This window comes from Toxorhynchites rutilus, chromosome 2 (assembly GCF_029784135.1).
Source record: "Toxorhynchites rutilus septentrionalis strain SRP chromosome 2, ASM2978413v1, whole genome shotgun sequence".
NCBI classification, from domain to species: domain Eukaryota; kingdom Metazoa; phylum Arthropoda; class Insecta; order Diptera; family Culicidae; genus Toxorhynchites; species Toxorhynchites rutilus.
In genome coordinates this window covers 20,567,772-20,590,825 of record NC_073745.1, presented here as the reverse complement: position 1 = coordinate 20,590,825, position 23,054 = coordinate 20,567,772, and the positions used below count along the sequence as shown (strand labels likewise).

Sequence of the window (23,054 nt, the reverse complement as noted above, 5' to 3'; positions counted from 1 at the left end):
CAAGATCTGATTCTGTAAACAGATGCTCAATATCCTGTACAGGTTGTCAGGGACCTTCAATCTGTGTAGCGCCTAGGCGATGGTCTTCAAGCAGACTTTATTGAAAACGTTTTTCACATCGATCATAGTCACTGCGCAGTATCGATCTTCTCATCGTTTTTGTTCTAGCGAAATCTGAACATTTTCGATAACTGTCTGAATAGCGTTCACTGTAAATCGACAGCTCCTTTCCTGAACCCGAACTGCATATTCGACAATCCGTGAAAACACTCCGTGCATTTCATCAGTCTGTTGAGAATAATCTTCTCCAAGAGCTTCCCTAAAGTATCCAGCAAACGAATAGGCCTATACGATGCTGGGTTTTGCAACCGCGATGAGTTCTTTGTTGGTGACTTGTACGTTCTTGGCTTCCACTTCACCGTACAGTGTAGGTGCCCGCTGGACTTTTCTTCAGGCTCGTAGACAACTAGCGCGGAGGATCGAAGCCGCTTGTGTCCCACCATATGCCTTTCTCATCTGGATTGTCATCGGCGCACCACCAAGATCACATTGTGATTGCAACGCATTTCCAATTCCTCCGCCGTCGATCGCATTCAATCGTTGACTTCTTGGAGAGAGCTCTTACTTTCGCCTCCTCGTCCAACTGCTTCCCTACGAGCTGTTTGAATGCAGAGCTCTTAATCGCTGGATCTTTCTTAAGCTCCAAGAACATCTCGCCTTTCTGTGTGCGCCATAGTTTCCATCCCAATTTCGCCCAGTACCTTCAGCTTCGAATCGGTTCTCACTTTCCGTAGGATTGCTGCGTACGTCATACAATTCGTTCACCTTTTTTCTGACCTCCGTCATGTTCGAGTTGTAGCCCTCCCTGGGATGTGCTGTTGCTTGAAATCGGCGTAAACACCTGGCTTGGTACAGAGCCAAGTTCTCACTTGAGTGCTCTCCTTATGTTTTGGTACTGCTGGAATTCATCGTAGCCACTCGAGTATGCACAGATGACCTCGCATTCTTTCGCTTCGTGCGAACATAATCTCCTTTTCATCGTTTGTTGGGGTATGTTTGAAATATTCCATGTTTTTAGGTCCCCACTTCGGGTCGCTATCTACACTCGCTGCACATAGTGAATTTTTGTGATTCCATGGTTATCTTTGCAAGCAGTGAGACCATGCTAAGGTGAACACCTTCATGGCGACCGTGTTCAGAGCCGAACCAGCCTATGACAGAAATGTGACGTCTGAGTCCTAGATACCTAGTACTTAAGCCTAAACGAGCTTCGAACTTCTTCGGAGGCCTGTCAGAGTTTTACCAAAACGGGGACAATCACACTATTAATCCATATGTCATTTCAAGAAGGTGTCATTCTTTCCTAGTCAGGGAGCAGATTAGCTTGAGTGGACTTGAATGAGAGTGTGTGAGTGACAGTGAGTTTTTTTTTTTTTTTTTTTTTTTTTAAAGAGGTGAGGAACGCTCTACCAGCCTTACCTGGGAAGGGTTAACCCAGACGTCGAGTGGGGATCGCACCCACAAAAACCAAGCCCTCTACTCGTTGCCTTATTCCCCCTGGGACCACATCTAGGCGACTACTTCAGGGGGCGGCTGTGCTCATGCACTTCTCGAGTTTTCAACGCTAACTAGCGTTGTCCTTCCCTTTTTCTCAATATTTTTTTCTTTCCATTCGTTATTAATTCCACTGCGCTGATGTCCTCTTCGCAGGCATTTTGAATTTACCCGTCGAGACGTGAACCGATTAGGAATTGCCCTCCAACTTGACGCGCAACCCGTCACAGCCACCCTCGCGGGGTTTCTCACCTGTCGAGACGTGAACCGATTAGGAAGCGCCCTCCAACTTGACGCACGCCCCGTCACAGTCACCCTCGCAGGATTTCTCTTCCCAACGGAGCGCCGATTAGGCAGTGCCCTCCAACCTGACGCGCACTCCGTCACAGCTACTCTCGTGGGGTATTCACCATTTTGATCGTGGCTTCATCCTTGATGCTCGTTCCTTCGAAATGTTCGCGGTGTTCCTCCATCCAGGCCACGATCAGGCGTTGTCAGGCAGGCGTTTTGCTGTTCTCCGCGGCAGTATCCGTTTACCTGTCGAGACGTGCACCGATTAGGAAGCGCCCTCCAACTTGACGCGCGCCCCGTCACAGTCACCCTCGCAGGATTTCTCTTCCCAGCGGAAAGCCGATTAGGTGGTGCCCTCCAACACAACGCGCACCCCGTCACAGCTACTCTCGTGAGGTACCATCGCTTGCAACAGCCGTCGCCGTTGTTCACCTTTCACCGTCGGACGTTGTCAGCACTTTGGTCAGCCCTCCACCTTCGCTGCAGCTCCGACATGATTTGTGTGATTGCACTGCTCACGGCATTCCAGATCATCTCGTCGCGACACATCTCCTCCACAATATTCCCGACATGAAGTGCAGGCAGCCCCTCGCGCCTTTCGGTGAACCTGGGACAGACAAAAACGACGTGCTCCGGTGTTTCCTCCATATCTCCACACTCCGGACAGAGGGGTGAAACTGCGTGCCCGAACCGGTGTAGATATTGCCTGAAACAGCCATGCCCAGACAGAAACTGCGTCAAGTAAAAGTTAACTTCACCGTGTTTCCTGTTCAACCAGGTCGAAAGTACCGGTATCAGCCTGTACGTCCATCTACCATTTTCTGCCGTATCCCATTCATACTGCCATTTGTCCAACGACTCCGCTCTCATCAATTTCCGGATACCTCTGCTTTCCCGTCGCTTGTAGCACTCGCTATCTTCCGCCAGAGTGATGCAGATGGGAATCATTCCGGCGATTACACACACAGCTTCTGTCGAAATGGTCCTATAAGCACTTACGACTCGCATGGCCATGAGTCGGAATGTGCTGTTCAGCTTCCTCCGATTTCGGTGGGTTTCCAGAGCCGCCAACCAGGCAGGGCCACCATACCTCAGTATCGACGAAGATACACTTGCCAAGAGACGCCTCTTGCTGCTGCTTGGGCCAAAGCTATTTGGCATGATCCTCGCCACCACGTTGATGGCCTTTGACGCCTTCCCACATGCATAGTCGACGTGCTGGTTGAAGTTCAGCCGGTCGTCGATCATGACTCCGAGGTACTTCACCGCCCGCTTCGAAACGATGGTATGTCCTCCGACCGATACCTCTGCCCGCAGCACTGCCTTACGATTGCTCACTAACAGCACCTCGGTTTTGTGATGTGCCATCTGGAGCTTTACGCTGTTCATCCAACTACCGATCATGTCTACAGCCTCAGTCGCCAACATTTCCACCTCCTGAAGCGTCTCGCCGATTACCGTTGTTACGATGTCGTCCGCGAAGCCCACGATCTCCACACCTCTGGGTAGCTTCAGCCTTAGAACACCGTCGTACATCGTGTTCTAAAGCGTAGGACCTAGGATGGAACCTTGTGGAACTCCCGCCGAGATATTCTTCACTATCTGTCCCCTGTCTGTGTTGTATACCAGGATCCGATTCTGGAAATAACTCCTCAGTATCCTGTACAGGTAGCCAGGGACCTTCAATCTGTGTAGCGCCTCGGCGATGGCCTCCCAGCTGGCACTATTGAAGGCGTTCTTCACGTCAATCAAAATCACCGCGCAGTAACGGTCGCCTCTTCGTTTTTGTTTAAGCGAGACCTGAGCTTTCTCGATAACTGTCCGAATAGCGTCCACTGTCGACTTTCCTTTCCGGAACCCGAACTGCATTTTCGACAATCCGTGGTCATCCTCCGTGCATTTCACCAGTCTGTTGAGAATAACCCTTTCCAAGAGCTTTCCCAAAGTATCCAACAAACAAATAGGCCTATACGACGCTGGATCTCCAGGTGGCTTTCCTGGTTTCGGGAGCAGCACCAACTTTTGTATCTTCCATTCCGCAGGGAAGAGACCGTCATCCAGGCATTTCTGCAGCACCACCCTGAACATGTCGGGGAAAGCAAGGATCGCCGATTTCAGGGCCACATTGGGGATTCCGTCGGGTCCGGGTGCTTTTTTCAACCTTTTGCCACCGCGATGAGTTCTTCGTTGGTGACTTGTGCGTTCTCTGCTTCGTCCTCACCGTACAGTGTGGGTGGCCACGTCGGTGGGTCGTGCTGCGGAAAGAGTCCATTCACAATGACCTCGAGTTTTTCCGGACATAATTCCATGGGAGTCGTTGAACTACGGAATTTCGCCATCACGATTCGATATGCTTCACCCCAAGGATTTGCGTCGACGTCTCGACACAGCTCCCTATAGCAGTTCGATTTGCTCCTACGTATCTCTCGTTTCAAGGCGGCTCTGGTCGCTCGGAAAGACGCGCGGTGCTCCTCTCTCTCTACATCGGTTCGTGCCCTCTGGACTCTTCTTCTGGCTCGTAGACAGTTAGCGCGGAGGATGCTGAGTGTCTCGTTCCACCAGTAGGCTGGACGTCGTTCATTCGTCGGGTTCAGTCTTCTCGGCATCGCTGTATCGCATGCCCTCACCAATGTTCCTGTCAGTGACAGTGAGTTTAAGTGAGAGTAAGTGAGTTAGTGATTAGGTGATAGAAAGTAAAGGTGAGTGAGAGTGGATCAAAAAGAGTGAGTGAGTGAATGAGAGTGAATGAGTAGAAATGAGTGAGTGAGAGTGGGTAATTGGGTGAGAGTTAGGGAGTGAGACTGAATGAATGAAAGTGAGTGAAAATGAGTGAGAGTGAGTGAGTGAAAGTGAGTTTGAGTGAGAGTAAGGTAGTGTGTGCATGAGTGATAGGGTGAGAGAAAGAGAAGGTGATTAGAGTGGATCTAAATTAGTGAGTGAGTGAAAGTAAGTGAGAGTGAGTGAATGAGTAGAAGTGAGTAAGTGAGAGTGAGTGAAATTGAGTGAATGAGTTAGTAAGAGTGAATGAGTAACAGTGAGTGAACGAATGTGAGTATTTGAATGAGAGTTCTTAAGTGAGCGATAATTAGTGAGTGAGTGAGAGTAAATGAGTGAATGTGAGTGAGTAAAAGTCAAAGAAAAACTAAAAATCAGTCGCGTTACGAAAAACTGCCTAATTTAAAATTCTTTATACTCAGTCGCTTCTCGACGCATTCACAAGATTTTTGCATCAATCGATTTGCCAATCGATTACCAACCAATATCAAAATATTGCTGTATAGATGAATTTCATGCCAATTCGAGTGGCCGTTGGCAGCACCATCTCAGATAGCAGTGGAACGTTGTGGGTGTAAAGACATGGGTCATTTAAGCAACTTTGCATACTTGAAATATTCGAAAAATAATTAGACAACTTTTTGAAAAACAGCTATTTTTTTTCTTAATTTTTTACAAAAATGTATAACTTAAAAACTATGATACCTACAAAATTCATGTCAAAAGATGAAACGTATATAATTGTATAAATATTTACGTAAAAATATAAAAAAATTTCGCTGAAAAAAACTTATTTTAAAAATTGAAATTCATTTCTCTCAAAAACGTATTTTTTTAAATTTCTTAAAATATATATATATATATATATGAATAGCCCTTAAAATGTCCAACAAGTCGTCCATACATCGGAAGATAGGCTCTTTTACAGGGAAAAACTTTTTCCAACAACTTTTTTATATTTTCTTTGAAAAAAAACAGGAAGTGGGTTATATCTATGGTATAACCGCAAGGGTGACATAGGACTATCGTTGATTTAGAGATCATTTGTTTGAAGTTGAATCTGAATTCATTCTGAATAAATGAATATTTGGGGGACTTCGAAAACGAGAGCGTTACGTTGGTGGCACAAGGTTTTATGCATCCAATATTGGATACGGAAATATCCTACTGATGGGGAAGAATAATCTTCAGAAGCTATCCTGTTAATTGCGATTGATTGAACAATCACAAAACCAAATGTATTTGGTCACTGTGTTACATGGATAGAAAACATTAAAATAAACTTTTTCACATGAATGTAATTTTAAATTCCCAGAGGAACTGGCAGATTATTTTCAGTAACGATTAGATATTTTCACATTTTCCTCGATACTGGAAGCCCACCAGTGGTTTATGCTAACTCGATAACCATCTGTTAATAGCACTTGATTGAAACATATTTGGTCACAGTGTTACATGGATAGAAAACATTCAAATAAACTCTTTCACATGAATGTATTTTTAAATTCCCAGAGGAAGTGGCAGATTATTTTCCGGATCTTTCTCGATGCTGAATGGCATCCAAACGGAAAGAATTCCGTGCGTGTATGTGTGTGTGTAGCGGCTACTTCGATGGTCACCTTCTCTTCTCCTGAAGGATCGGCTTCTCTGTGCTCCCTCACAGTTTCAAACAAACTGCTTGCGTTTCAGGGCAGATCTCGATCCTTCGCCGTCCAGCACCCTCAGCAACGATGTTGTCTTGTCGATGTCCTCACGAAAAATGAATGCGTCTCACCACCAGAATATCGCTTAAGTATGCTTTTTGTGCGTGATTGAATCGAGAGAAGGCGTGGTTTACGATGGCAATTTGGAAGGCAAACTAGAGGGGAATGAACTCTCTGAGCTCGGAACATTCGGCGACTGAGCAATAATCGATTGTGGGCGCATACAATACTGGATACGGAAATATTCTACTGATGGGGAAGAATAATCTTCAGAAGCTATCCTGTTAATTGCGATTAATTGAAAAATCACCAAACCAAATGTATTTGGTCACAGTGTTACATGGATAGAAAACATTAAAATAAACTCTTTCACATGAATGTAATTTTTAATTCCCAGAGGAATTGGCAGATTATTTTCAGTAACGATTAGATATTTCCACATTTTCCTCGATACTGGAAGCCCACCAGTGGTTAATGCTAACTCCATAACCATCTGTTAATAGCACTTGATTGAAACATATTTGGTCACAGTGTTACATGGATAGAAAACATTCAAATAAACTCTTTCACATGAATGTATTTTTAAATTCCCAGAGGAACTGGCAGATTATTTTCCGGATCTTTCTCGATGCTGAATGGCATCCAAACGGAAAGAATTCCGCGCGTGTATGTGTGTGTGTGTGTGTGTGTAGCGGCTGCTTCGAGATCTTCCCGGGGAACCGTTTGTGGCATCACTCTCCTCCTGATGGATTCCCTTCTGGCCTAAGGTGCACAAACAGGCTCTTGGTGACACCGTTCATCCGCGCTTTCAAGATAAACGAAGGGCTTCACCACAACAGCGACAACATGCTCCAATCGCTGTTCAGTTTGAACTGAGTGAATTTCCGAGCGGCGCTCGCTCATATACCGATTGGTGATTTCAATAGCCTGTTTTGAAAGCTATTTTAAGACTATTGAAACAAGTTTTTGGATCAGAAAGTAACAAGTATAGAACGCGTAGACATTTTATCTTTCGAATGAAGTGTTTATCAAACCATTTCGTTCAGTTGTTTAGGAGCTATTAACGCTCAAAATCTCGGTGTCCGGCGTAACGCTTTCGTTTTCGAAACTTTGATTTTACACCCCGGTATAGAAATGAAAGACGTAGTCCTACGTCAAAATACAACTAACCCTAATTTTGTTTAAAGCCAAGATAGCGATATAGTGTATTCGACAAAGTTTTAGATCTTATTAAAATATGAACTTTCGTCGAGGACGTCAACTTTCAATCTGTTATAGTTTTTGGAATATAAGTCATTTTTGTATGCAGACTCCTTAAAAAATAATGTTTTGAAAGAAAAAAAAATTGGCTCTTTCCAAAAAGTAGTCTAATTGTTTTTCGAATATTTCAAGTATGCAAAGTTGCTCAAATGATCCATTTCTTGACACTCACAGTGTTTCACTACTATTTGAGATGGTGCTGCCAACTCCTAAGAAGAGTTGGCATGAAATTCGTTTATAGAAAGAATAGATTTTTCAATAGTTGAATTATATAAACAGCGCTGAACAGACGCTACCTCGACAACGACATAGCAGCAGAAGCTGAAGGTAACAAAACAAACATCAACCACCACATTTACAGCCTTTTTTCTCCACCTTCAAATCCCGCCTTTTGCAAGACTAGCCCTAATAGCCTTTTTCGAAGCTACGAAGCTAGAGAAAAAACAAAGAAGTAGTTACGGGTTACCTCGCTCTCGAGATAGAATATAGAAGAGTTTGGCACAGATAGGATGGAGTCAGTAACCGCATATCCGTTGCTAAGAGTGGTCGACTCGAAGCTTTCGTATCTTCTGGAATCATTAAGCAGGAAATTCATCAACAGAGGTAGTGGAAGTCGAACTGTGCGTCAATATAGAGGAAAGTTAGACCTATCCAGCGTTACACTAATTATTGAATAACTGAAAATGTCTAGCGATAGGTAGAGACTATAAAAGATATAATTTGTGATTTTTATTCCCGTACCGCTCTAATTTCATAATCAACAATGGGGTGATTTCTTGGACTCATTGCATTGTCATGCATTCGAGATGTGAGAGCGATGTTTTTACCAGAGGTATGTGATCAATTCCTTTATTTTCGGCAAATACAAAAACACATTTCCGTTTTTTCCTACATAAAATCATCAAAACTATAACAAACACAGTCTCACGATCTTAACTTGAGCCGTAGATGAACTCCTTTCTCGCTGGCGAAGGCAACAAAACCTTTGAGCAGCCGCACCGGTATCTGCGTCTGCTCGGTCCGCTCGATACTAAAATTCAGCAGCAACTGGTACATGATCGCCTTCATCTCCATCAGGGCGAACCTCGATCCGATACAGTTTCTAGGTCCAACGCCGAAGGGCATATACGTAGATGTGTCTATGTTGGCCCGGTTTGCAGCGCTGAATCGCTCCGGGTCGAACTTTTCCGGTTCTGGGTAGTACTTCGGATCCATGTGGATACCATGGACGGGAAACCAAACGCACGTACCCTTATCGATGGTGAATCGGAGCCCCTCGCCGTCATCCAAAACGTAATCGCGTACGCACACTCGATCGATGGCTGCCGGTGACCATATCCGGAGCGATTCCGATACAACCATATCCATGTACTTCATTTGCTGCAATGTTTCATAAGTTATCGCTTTACCGCCCAGCTGCTTATTCGTATGCACAATCTCCTCGTATAGCTTCTGCTGGACTTCGGGATGTAGCGCCAATTCGTACGACAGGAAGGTCATCGAAGTCGATATGGTATCGAACCCGGCCAGGAAGAAAATCAAACACTGAGCCATGAGTTCTGGATCAGTCAGCGTCATATCTATTAGCGCCTTTCCTACATCCGATTCTTCCACGGTGGCAAAACCTGCGCCGGTTTCCGTCTCCTCCGTCGTATGCCTCAGCACGCCTTTCTTCGCCTGCATCATCAGATGGATCATGTCCGGTCGAACGATTCCTTGCGCTTCCCGCGTTCGCATTGCCTCCTCTATAATTCCATAAAAGTATCTCACTTTCTGTTTGTCCATAATATCAATACCCAACGAGGAGCTTAGTTTGGGGAAAAACCGAATCGTCAACACGCGCAACAGCATCGTCATCCCGGTAAAATTCGTAAGACTTTTTCCCGTCATGTAGAACTCATTCTCGCGACTGTCCAAAGACTCCACCTGCAGTCCGAAAGCACACGTCGCAATAATATCGTTCGCAATGCGCGAGAAAAGATCCTTCATCTCGTAATCGATGTGTCCCACCGAGACGGCTTCCTTCCGGAGGATACCATCCATCTGGTTACCGTATTCTACGATCAGATCAAACATAGCCCGCATCTTGCTCCCGGTGAAGGCCGGACTAAGGGTTGCCCGCATATGCCTCCACTTTTGATCCCTCAACCCAACAAGGGTTTTGCTGAGAAAAGTGGAGGCACTGTCCTCGGAACTATCCCCGAACACTGGCCGGCGATCGATGAAGTACTCGAAGTCCTTTACCGCCACCTTCTTGATCAGCTCCGGATCGCGAAGCACGAAAATACGCGTCATCGTGTCGAACATCCCGAACACCCTGGAAGCGATAATATGCCACGATTTACAATTCGATCTCAATGGGGTGACCCAACTTACTTCACTCCGGTGAACCTGTTGTAGATTGACTTCGCGAAATCGTTGAAGGTTATCTTCTTCAGCATCAATGGCGCGGTGCTACCGAACACGGGCGTCCATTCCATCGAGGGAATGGGTTTCTCGAGAAAGTAGTTCCTGTCTTTCGACAGCCGGCGATAGACGAATACCACAGCGGCGATTATCGCCGCCACGTAAAGTACGTTAACTTCCATTGTCGGACTGTAACTGACTGAACAAACAAACAAACGACGGTTGGGCGTTTGTGAGTTTTTGGGGAACCCGCGCAATACTTGCGCGTGTGAGGCGGTGGGATTTAATGACCACCAACACAAATCCTCGATACCGCTCCCGCTCGCGGAATATGTATCGCGAAGAGAATAGATTAGATACGCGGACGGTGGAAGCCCGCGGATGTGTGCGTTGTTTTGCGCCGTTTGTTATTTCTGCTGGACAGAAGATATGGATAAAATCTCAGAAAAAAATAAAATTCATGTAAGAGGATGAAAGTAATTAAAACAAACCCTCCATAACGTATGTATCCACTGTATACATACTTTGAGCTATCACATTTGTCATTCAATCATTGATGTGGCCTTGACCGCAGGCCCCAAAAATACCGAATGCGCAGAGTCAGTTTCGGTAGCTAGCAATCAAATATGATGTCAGATCGGTGTCCGCCTAATTCGGAAATAATTATAAGTCTCGCTCGAAACACAGCGTATGACTTTCAGTAGTCCGCTGGGTAATTGTTTTTATTTGGTAAAACGAATCGTTTTATGAACCAATTTCAGAACGTTAACCGCAGAGATCGTCTTCTCAAATTTCGTATTCTCGTATACTTTGAATTTCTGTACGGACGGACACTTAACGTAGGACTGTGATTGTCCAGGAAATTCGATTTTCAAATTTAGTTGTTTAATTTTTTCAATTATGATCCCAAACCGGATTAACTTTCCACCTGCTACAATTGCCGAAGTTATATCCGTCCGGAGAATATGGATTGTTTCCTTCTATTTCCTCTTATGATTGATTCTCAGAGCAATAATTTTTTTCCAATTGTTCAATTATTCAGCTATTGCCATTATTCGCATTGTACAAAATAAATTGGTTATGGTATAGGTACTATTCCATGAAAAATGTTTATACTGGTTGATAGGGTTTCCTAAAACTAGTTACCGTTTTGTCTCAAATTCCGAACACATAAGCTCTGATGGCCATTAGAGCCATGTCTCATTACTCAAAATGGTACTTTTTCGTGAAATTAATTTTATTTACTATAGAGCCTTTTTTTTCGATTGGTTATAATAAAATTGATTTACAAATGCATATTTATGGTGAAAAACTAAAAATATCTTTAATCACATTCGTCTCAAATTCCGAACAGCGAAAATGAAATTTAAAAAAAATCATAACTTTTTAACTACTAGACCGATTCATATGATCGATATTTCAAATTAAAGACAATTAGTTTGTCTTTGGAAAAATGTCATAACATGCAAAAAGTTTGGATTTTGCCCTCACAATTATTGATTGTATTTAATCTTTATAGTTTACATGGTTTCGGGACCAAGGGCGCTATATTTGTTATATGTACAGGTCGGACTCGATTATCCGAAGTATTTTGTTTTTGATTTTCGAGAATTTTGAATAATTTGTATAATAATTCCATATTGAATAGCCAACATGGGTATCAAATCAAAGGGCTTGACTAGTAGAATACAGTTATTTATGAAAAATGCAAATCCAAAATGGCCGCCACCACAAGATGGCGCCAGATATATATTTTTTTTGCAACCCCATCAAATGAAAGTTCTCGACTGGTAAAACACAGTGGATCATGAACCATCCAAGTCCAAGATGGCTGATGTTCCCAAATAAACAATTACTTTTTAATGGTTTCATTCAGCTTGCCCTATTTGTATGTATGTTTGAGTGTTTGTAGGGTTGTTCCACGTTAAATGAAATTTGATCCCGTTCCTGATCACTGGTTGATCTGAAATTTGTATCAAACCTTTAATTCTACTTCAATTCGGCCCCCGCTTAAAAATGGCTGAATGGCTTGACTTAGAGAATACACTACATTATGAACAACATAAATTCAAAAAGGTCGCCGCCACAAAATGGTCGACTATGTATTTTTTTTTGCAATCCCCTCAATATTGGTATCAAATGAGGATTTTCCAAATAACAAAAGATCAAAAGATCTGAGATGTGATTTTCTTTTCGTCTTTGAGTTATGATTTTCTAAAGTTGAGATGTTTTGGTTGCGGTAGCTTATTGGACAGAAGATAGAAACATGAGAAATCTAATTTCATCTAAATCGGTCCAGTAGTTAAAAAATTGTGTTTTTTTTTAAAGTCATTTAAAAAAAAAGTGGAAAATATTATTTAAATTTTCATTTCTTTCGCGAAATTAATTTGATTTTTGGATTCAACAGAGCATTTGTTTCATTCGGATACAATAAAATCGATTTACAAATAAATATTCATGATGAACTTAAAATATGTCACTGACTCAAATTCCGAACAGCACAAATGCAAATGATACGAAATCTTTGGAAGTTAAGGTCCATCAAAGGGGTTGTCTACATATACCAGGTGACAGTTTATGAGGGTGGAGGTTGAGGCCTTGGTCACTCGACCCAAGCACCCTCTATAAGGCGACGTCCAGATCCAAAGTCTTTGGGATCCGCTGACGACTTCATACGTCATTCCACACAAAACCTGACTAAGAAAATCAATTTTACTCTAGTTGGTTTGCCCCTGCGACCTACGTTTTGCAAGAAATTTGTTGTGCATTTGTTTTGTTTATCCCATTTGTTTATTTATTCAGGCTCATTAGCATTTTAGCTGTAACAGAGCCGGGTTTTAATCGTGTACATGTACATTAGGGTGGCAGCGAATATGCTCATGTCAAATTTCAAAAACCAACCATGTACATTTTGTTTATTGGTCCAAAAAAATGATCTGCGCAAAGTTTCAGCTCGATCGGACATGATTTAGGGGTGCCTCAAAGCGCTCACAGTTTTGATTTTTTGATCCTCGAAAATCTTTCAAGGGGGGAGTAAAGGAAATTTGGAAAATCGAAAAAAAAATTTCGATGCCAAATGATTTAAAAATGCATGAGATCTGGTGTCATCTCTAAAAAAAATTTTTGGCCAAGAATCGACCTTATTGGGACTTAGCCTGAGAGGCAATGAAGGTATGGAAAAAAAAAAAATTATCGAATTTGAAGATCAAAACTTGGAGTGCTTTGAGGCACCCCTTAATCATGTCCGATTGAGCTGAAATTTAGCACAGGTAATTTTTTTGGGCCAATAAACAAAATGTACATGGTCGGTTCTTTAAATTTGATAATTTTTTTTTTCCATACCTTCAGCCTCTCAGGCTAAGTCCCGAAAGGTCGATTTTAGGCCAAATTTTTTTTTCGAGATGACACCGGATCTCGACGTTTCATGCATTTGGCATCGAAAAAAAATCGATTTTCCAAATTTCCTTTACTTTTCCCTTGAAGATTTTCGAGGATTAAAAAATCAAATCTTTGAGCGCACCCCTAAATCATGTCCGATCGAGCTGAAACTTTGCACAGATCATTTTTTTTGGGCCAATGAACAAAATGTACATGGTCGGTTATCGAAATTCGATGATGAAATTTTTCCCATACATCCTTTGCCACCCTAATGTACATGTTTATGGTTCTATAAATTGTAAATTACACAGAAGAAGTAGCCATTTAGGCGTAAGAGTATTTTTTTCCTGTTCCATTATGTTATGGTAAGTTACACAGTAGTAGCCATTTAGGCGTAAGGGTATTCTTTCTGTTCTTCCATTGTTCAGTAGACCGGACGGAGGAGATAGTTGATATTGCTCATTATTGGGTTATTAATAACACAACAGTCCGATATTTCTAATAAGATAGATAATAAGAAGAATAAATGCTAAATTTATCTTTTTGTAATGTGATTCTATAATTATATACCTTCCTGAATTTTTGCCATGTTATCTTAAAAAAATCTCATCTCATCTGTCTCATTTTTCTAAAACCCGTATAAAAAAATGGTCTATTTGGTCTCTAAGCTCAAAAATCATAGACAAATCTTTTTTCTTTTAAATTTCGTCCAAAAGTGGACAAAAATCATAAAAACATTTTCTATGAAAAAATGCTTGTGAAAGTAAACACTTGGAGTGCAGTTTATAATTTTTCCTAGAAACTTTATTCAAATATCTTCCATCTGATGTAAAACATATAAAATCGTCCGGTGGCGTGTGAAAGTTTTTTTTTATTAAAAACTTCCATTACACGCCAAACCGATATAGTGGTTCTTAGATTTCCGTGGTAATTTTGGTCTTTATCGCAAAATATTGGATCCATATTTTGTTTTTATTATGGTGCTCCGAAAAATCTAATTTTTCGCCTTTCTTTCAAAAATTGACTTTTTTCAAAAATTCATAACTTTTGAACTAGTGGTCCGATTTTGACGACCAATATATCAAATTGATTCCAATAAGCTAGTCCCTTTTGAAGGAATACTACACGTCCTAAAAAAATTATATTAATTCTGTAATTATTGATTGTATTTGTTTTTTTATAGTTTACATCGTCTCGGGACCAAGGGCGCTATACTTTTTTATATTTTTTGTTGAAAGCTGAGATTTTTTTACATAACATATCAGAAAATCAGACGGGCGTTATTTTTTTTTTCTTGAGTAATGATTATTCAGAATCAACCGATGGTTCGAAAAATCAATGCTTAGCCCTTTTTTCCACCACAAAAATTCATAACTGGTTTACAACTGGACCGATTCAGATGATCGACATATCAAAATGATATGAATTTTATTATGATAAAATTTTTGAAAAAGTCATTTTTGAAAAAAAAAATGGGAAAAATGATTTTTCGTATCATCGGTAAAAACATTGAAAAATCATAACTCAAGAAAAAAACGCCAATATTATTTTCGGATATGTTGTGTAAAAAAATCGCAGCTTTCAAGAAAAAATATTGAAAAATATAGCGCCCTTGGCCCCGAAACCATGGAAACTATGAAAATCTAAAACAATCAATAATTACAAAAACGAAATCCATTTTTTTTTTTGCAAGTATCGTGTTTTTCAGAGATGACTAGCTAATAAGTAAGTACAAAAGTAAGTATAAAAAGTATTTTTGCCCATTTTCCTTTTAGGGTGGTCCAAAAAATAATTTTATAAAAAAATAGAAAAATTTGGGTCTATTATTTTGAGATAAAGATCAAAACTACTACTTTTCACGGAAAACGAGTATATTTTTCAAAAGCATGTGATACATATGATGAACGATGAAAAATTATATATCTAAAAAACCAAAAATAATATTTCCTGAGACCAAATATTACGTGAAAAATGTCTCATGTCTCACAAATTTTTGCATAACTCGAGAATTAATCAATAAAATGGGGCCAAATTTGACATGTGAAGGTTTTAAGGGGCATGAAACGTTTCTATGATGTAACGGGGTCAATTAGAAGATCAATCAATGAACAGTTCTGCGATTTGACCAATGAACTTTCGCTTGGTAAAAAACGTGAATGTTTGAAGGTGTTAAGGATTAATTGAATCACCCTATAATTTGTATAACAGTTTATATGAGAAACGTTATAGCGTGCATACTATCTTACGCTACTCTTACCACTCACTCACTCAGATCAAGTTAGCGGAAGAGTAGGAATAGGCTTTCCTGTGAGTTCGGGTTAGTGATCGGATTCTGTGCGTACTATATAACGCGTATACAGTAGCCAGCTCAGCCTCACTTAAATAAAGATAATATCCAAGAGTACATCTTATCACGAATAAAATCATACCTTTTCTAAAAGGCCAATTCGAATACCAAGCCAATCTAGTGTTATTTCTTACAGAAGATATTGATAACAAACAACAATTTTGGGCGGGACGAAGTTTGCCGAGTCAGCTAGCAATTCCCTATACATTATTCTTTGATTCAAAATATGTAGGTCTTATAGTTTTCGAGTGAGATTTTTCTGAAAAAATCAAGATAAAAATCTTTTTTCTTCCGAGAATTCAAGTATGCAAAGTTGATTAAATCGTGAATGTTTTCATACTCTCAAAGTTTCACTGCAATCCGACATGGTGCTGCCAACTTCTAACACAAGTTGGCATGAAATTCGTATATAAAATAATATTAGGCTTTTGTTGTCATGATAAGTTTATTTATTTATTCGAAAAGACATTCTTTTCGTGTTCACCATGTAGCGAAAAACGAAAATTGAGATTATTTTTTAATATTTATTATTTTTTGCGATGATGGATCAGTGTAGTTAAAATGGTGAAGACTACCAATTATTAGGGACATGAAGTGGTGGTATTAACATTGTCAGCTCGTCCCAAAACGGTACATTCGGGCAGAGAAATACAGCGTTAGATGCGCCGTAGATTTTTGAGCGACAGTCGGAATCACTCCAACCGCTGAGATAGCTTTAGTCATACTTTCGTGGCGCATGGTGCAGCCTCTGGTCTTCAAAATTGACATATCGGATCGAGATCTGGCGATTCTTCGGATGTAATAAAATATGGGCTCTGCACAGGGTCTTACAAAATCACTCTCACCAACAGATCGTCACAAAATAATTAACCTACTGCATTTCAAGTTGCACCTTCTTCACGCTGGCTCAGTATATCACTACTCTCTCTTCTTCCTCGTTCCTTTCGCTTACGTTGATTCGTTCATTTTTCACACTGAAACGATGCTTCCAATCGTCATTTTCAGAGCGAATCGAAACACTAATTTATTCGAGCATTTTATATTCAAACGAAAGTGCCATTGTTGTGTTCAAAACGCGCTCACTGAAACAAATGAAAACGCAAGCCGATTAGGATTTTGCCCGACGATAATGTTCATCTATCGATCGTTGTGAATGAATTTTTGACCAAAAATGTCACGAATGTGATTGAACAAACACCGTACTCTCCAGATATGGTCCCATATGAATTTTTCCTATTTCTGGAACCTGAATTACCGCTTCCAGCGATCTATTTTTGACAACTTTAAAGATGGGTCTATTTTGAAATTTAGATGATCAATAAAGCATTTTCTTTATAAACACATAAACTCCTTTTGTATATATGACAGAATGTTATTTTACATCAAATGAAACGTAAACACAGTAAACAGTAACGCAACTACTTTTCTATTAGGATCGAAACACAATAACTCAAGAATGTCTCGGGTTCAACTCCAACCAAACGCCACCCTCCGGTGCCAAGGTGGACATTTTCTTCGTTAGCCGCAGCGGAATCTGGGTCTTCTCGGTAGGCTCCAGCCTGAATTCCTTCACCAAATAGTAAATGATGGACTTAACTTCCATCAGTGCCAATCGGGACCCGATGCAACTTCGCGGGCCCACACCGAACGGCATATAAGATTCGATATTGATTCGCGAACGGTTCTCTTCGCTGAAGCGCTCTGGATCGAACTTATCTGGGCACGGGTAGTACTTTGGATCTCTGTGAATCGCGATCGTGGGGATCAGCATGAGCATTCCTTTCTCGATCACAAAATGCGTCCCGCTATCATCGGTGTAGTGATAGTCTTTAACGCATACTCGATCGGAAACTGCGTTCACAGGCCATAATCGAAGAACTTCCGATACCACCATGTCCATGTATTGCATCTTCTGAAGTGCGTCGTACGTTAGCGGGTTTCCATTGAGTGACTGATTGGTCTCCAGTACTTCATCGTAGAGACGTTTCTGAATATCCGGGTTGATTGCCAACTCATAGGTCAAAAAGATCAAACAGGTTGATACGGTGTCGAATCCTGCCAGGAAAAATTGCAAACATTGGGCAATAAGTTCATTGTCCGTCCACTTTCTCGAGTGTGTTGATTTTACGAAGTGGGATTCTTCCACCGATCCAAAATCGGCGTCTGTTTTTATCCCACCTTTGCGAACCTCCATCAACATTTGAATCATATCATTTCGCAAGATCCCGTGAGCTTCCCTCTGTTTCATGTTGTCCACGATCATAATCTTGAAATAATCCGTCGAGCTTGAATGTATGAAACCAAGTTTCAACTTCCGCATCAACCGGGGCATGGCTTTAAGTAGCAAGAGTTTCAATACTACCCGAATGGATTGGATATCGAACACTTGTTTGCTCTTGAGATAGAATTGGTTTTCAGGCTCGCGAAATGCATCCATCCTGATACCGAACGCCACCGTTGCGATCACATCGTTTCCGAACCGTGAAAAAACATCCTTCATTTCGTACTCCAACGTTTTTCCAGCCCTTGCTTCCGAAACGAGAAATTCCACCATCGATTGGCCACATTCAGCCACCAACCCGAACATGTGTCTCATTTTGCTCCCCGTAAAGGCCGGACTCAGTGTTGCCCGCATATCCCTCCACTTCTGACCGCGCAGTAAAAATAGCATGTTTTCGAACAAACTCTCCCCGTCGACTTCATCCTCTGTGAGGCTGTCACCCGTCATCGTTGAGTGGTCCATGAAGAAGTCGAAATCTTTCATGGCGATCTTCTTGATGACTTGTGGGTCACGTAGAAGGTAGATGGGATCGGTGAAATTGTAGAATCCCATAATTCTGTCAGGCAAAAATTTTCAAACTTTAATTATGGGAACCCAGCGCACATTCATCGAGCATAACTTACTTACAATCCGGATAGGCGTTGTAGAGTCTCGTGAGAAGGGTGGTCATATCTATGCGACGGAACAGGAGCGGTGCGTTGCTACCGAACCCGAACGTTGGCTTGACGCATGGCACCGGCTTCGTAAGGAAGTATTCGTATTTTTTCGCCACCCAATGGTACATTAGCAGAACAATGGCACCGATTGCGGCCACCGTTAATACATCCAGCATGATTACTAATCAAACAGGTTGTAATCCCTCAATATCTGCTGATAACAAGTTGTCTGAGCAATGTTTGTAAACAGACGAACACGGCGATAAGATAGGAACAGAGCGGAACCCTGTTTACCAATGTTAACCACTGTTTTGGTCGAGCGATGCCGACGAATTGATGTTGGCTGCCGTGGTCAGAAGCAGACAAACATAAAGTGGTGGAGTTTATTGCTCTCTGCTCAGAGACCAACGGGTATGTGTTTACAATATCGATGTTCTGAGTGAGTGAGATTGTATACGAGAATAAGTTGAGCGAATATGCGTCATCCCAAATTTACTAACGTTTTTGGTATATAGCAGGGAACAAGACTCAGTGAGATGCAAGAAATTAATTGTGTCTCATATACTGTTACATCTAGCTTTGGATTGTATTTATTGCTGTTTTGCGATTTGCGATCTGTGCAATAATTTTGTTGCTCTGAAAAACGTTGTACTGTAATAATTATCTACACTTTCAAAAAAAAAAAAATTGGCTAGTAGGATTCAGTGCTTCCGAGAATTTTTTGAAAGCAGATTGCTAGCTTTTTTCTTGAAGTGAAAATTTCATTAGGATTCATTTAGTTTTTAGAGCTTGTTTAGAGTTGTTTAGACAGATTACACCCAGATGAAGTAAATTAATTCTAGGCACTCACCCACACTGTCCGCAAACGCTGCTGTGAGAATATCGTCATATGAGAAACATGTGCCCAAAAATTGATGTGTAGTGTTCCAGAAAAAAACACTTTTTTTTTTTGACAATTGAATTGGAATAATAAGTTTTATATGAAGGTATAGAAATTTAAGGTGACAACACTTTCGAAATGTGCGATGTCTTGACAGCCTGCATATGTTCTGTGCTTAGTTTGATTAGCCATTTCACCACCTATTAATTGACACCTGAACAACGCCTGCAAGTTGTTCAGATTTTTACCAAAACCATGGCTCCATTCGAGGAACTCATTACGCTTAATCTTCCAGATTGTGGTTCTATGCACAAATTCAATTTTCAGATTCTAGGCAAAAATTCCAGAGGGATTTCCAAGATTTTAGATCCCACGGTCTGATTCCAGACTCTACATGCGGATTTCTGTCTGTCTTTCTGTCTGATTCTTATGGACTCCAAAACTACTGAATCGATCGACATGAAAATTGGTATGTAGGGGTTTTGGGACCGGGGAAGGTTTCCATGATAGTTTGAGACCGCTCCCGCGTCTTTAAGGGGGGGCTGCCATACAAATGACCACAAATTTCTACATTACTCGAGAATTAATCAAGCAAATGCAACCAAATTAGGCATCTGGAGGTTTTAGGGTGCAATAATTGATTCTATGGTGGTTAGATACTCCACCCCCCTCTCTAACGGTGGGCTTCCATACAAATGAAACCCAAATTTTCTACATTACTCGAGAATTATTCAAACAAACGAAACCAAATTTGGCACGTGCAGATTTTGGGGTGCAATAAATGTTTTTACGGTGGTTAGATACTCTCTCCCCTTTCCCCTTTGCGTTTTACAATACAATAAATGTTTTAGAATACAAGAAATGTTTCTCTGGTGGTTAGACACTCCACCCCTCTCTCTAAGGGAAGGGTGCCATACAAATGAAACACAAATTTCTGCATTACTCGAGAATTAATCAAGCAAACGAAACCAAATTATGCATATGAAGGTTTTAGGGTGCAATCAATATTTTTACGGTGGTAAGATACTCCTCCTTGCTCTCTTAGGGGGGGGCTGCCATACGAATGAAACACAAATTTCTACATTACTCGAGAATTAATCAAGCAAACGAAACCTAATTTGGCATGTGCAGATTTTGGGGTGCAATAAATGTTTTTACGGTGGTTAGATACTCCTCCCCAAAATGAAACACATTACACATTTTCTGCATTACTCGAGAATTAATCAAGCAAATGAAACCAAAATAGGCATATGATTTAGAGTGCAAAAAATGTTTCTATGGTGGTTAGACACTTCATCCCCTCTCTGAGGGAGGGCTTCCATACAAATGAAACACAAATTTCTACATTACTCGAGAATTAATCGAGCAAATGCAACCAAATTATGCATATGGAGGTTTCAGGGTGCAATAAATATTTTTACGGTGGTAAGATACTCCTCCTTGTTCTCTTAGGGGGGGGGGTCTGCTGCCATACAAATGAAAAACAAATTTCTGCATAACTCGAAAACTAATCAAGCAAATGAACCAAATTTGGCATGTGATGATTTTAGAGGGCACGAAACGTTTCTATGGTGAATGTACACTCCTCGCCCCTCTCTAAGGGGAGAAGAGGGGAGGGGTCTGTCTTTATTCTATCATACTTTCTGTATCAAACATTTATTCCATGTAACGGAGAAACATATTATTTGCAAGTGGTTGAAAAATCTTGAACGAGAATTGGGCCTGAAAATGATCTGATATTATAATGATGAGTTATGGTTGAAGTACTAGGAATTTTTTAGTAAAAAGTAAATTCAACGTGGTCGATTAGAAGATCAATCAACAGTTCTGCGATTGGACTCATGAACTTGCGCTTAGTAAAAAAAAACTTGAATGTTTGAAGGTATTGATAACGAAGAACAAAAAAACCTTCTTCAATAGCTCAAAATATTCTTTGAAAGAAAACTATTAAAAATTTATAAAAATGATTTTTCCAGTTAGAATTTTTTTTTGCGAATTTTCCTATCTCCTCGATATATTCTCATTTCTTACGTTTCGAGTCACCCTACAGCTGCGGAAGTCGTCTGCTGTCAAAACCAGCGCTTGGATATATAGTATATCAAAATTGAATGATACATAATCCCCCTTATTCCGTGAGATGGCTCAAGTGACTGCATTCCCGTAGGCGAATGACGTGACTATAGCTCGTCACTAGGTGAGATTTCAAGTCGTGTCCTCATTTGTTATCGACTCCAGCGTCGAATAGCAGCAAAGAAGCAAGGTGGCTTCCAGAATAAAGTTGTAAACATTGCATTCTCACGTCACTCGCCGCGTGGAATAAAGAGGAATGTGTCATGCAAGTAACCATTCACGAATATACACTGCGTTTCAGAACTATAGAACCACTAATTTTTTCTGAGTTTCCAGAGATATGTGAGAAGTCGGTTGAATTGAAGTATATAATGTAGGATATATTAACTATCTTCATTTAACACTTTCGTCGCCTGTCATTTAGATATGGGTGACACTTTCCTCGTTCAAATTGAACTGGATTTTTCAAACGAATTTGATAGAATAGGGACCTAAGTGTAACTATAGGATATGTAGAAAAATAATAGAATCATAACCACATCATTATAATGTTTATACTATACTTTTTATTAATTTATTAATCTTTATTTAACAATTTATCCGCAGATTGAGCTCCGCAAGAAACTCAGAAAAGTCGCTTTGGGCGACGAACGTATTAAAAGACTGGAAATTTGGACTTTATTGTTGTGTTCAGGCGCGAAACATTAAAAAAAACCTAAATTCCAGTGTTTCATAACTATAGAACCAGATAGAAAAACTCTTACTCCTTTACAAAATTAACGTCAATTTCACATGAATTACAATAAGTTTCTAATTCGTAGATCATCCTTAGTTCTCAATCAGTTCAAATAACCCTTTCGGGATAGTTTTGACCAAGCTGCGCCATGTTGTAATGTGTACCTCGTTCTACGCAGAAGATATTGCTCGTTTAAGCTCGTCAAATCACTCACACTGCTTGTTAGCTGCATCTACTATTCGTAAGATCACTCCTCACAGGTTTTTGACAGGGTTTTGATTTGGTAAACAAGCTGACCAGTCCAGAATCTGAAGTCCGTATTCATTAAATCATCCTATGATTACCCGAATTTTATGAATTGATGCCATCTTACCCAATCATCACAATGTTTTTGACGTAAAAACAGCAGTAAAAGATTCTGAAGTAATTCTTTGCACTTCTGACTGTTCATTCGTGTTGACGGGGAGCTATCTAAAGCAGGCCTTTTTGATAAAATTCTTCCCAAACCATAAAAATCCCATTTTCAAAGCTGCGAGTCCAAAAACTAATGTGGAAACTAATTCCATAGGTTTCACTATTCCAGGAGAACTTATCTGATAAAAAAAAAATCAACTTGAATAGAATTTCTTCATCCTGGAAGGTTTTACGGAATGTGTCATTCAATTTTTCAACTCGTAACTTCGTAGGCGGCAGTTTGATGGTTCGGGAGAATTTTCT

The 23,054-nt window shown here is 40.7% G+C and overlaps 2 protein-coding genes across 3 annotated transcripts in view; one reads left to right on the top strand and one right to left on the bottom strand.

Annotated features, from left to right (window-relative positions):
* The window catches only part of LOC129764307 (sodium-dependent transporter bedraggled), a 289,063-nt gene that overhangs the window by 161,682 nt on the left and 104,327 nt on the right, over positions 1-23,054 (top strand). The window lies entirely within an intron of this gene.
* LOC129764317 (probable cytochrome P450 9f2) lies at positions 17,066-19,080 on the bottom strand. The gene is made up of 2 exons (XM_055763280.1): positions 18,619-19,080; positions 17,066-18,551 (listed from the first exon to the last, which is right to left on the bottom strand). The coding sequence occupies exons 1-2, from the start codon at positions 18,825-18,827 to the stop codon at positions 17,165-17,167; spliced, it is 1,596 nt and encodes a 531-aa protein (XP_055619255.1). The 5' UTR covers positions 18,828-19,080; the 3' UTR covers positions 17,066-17,164.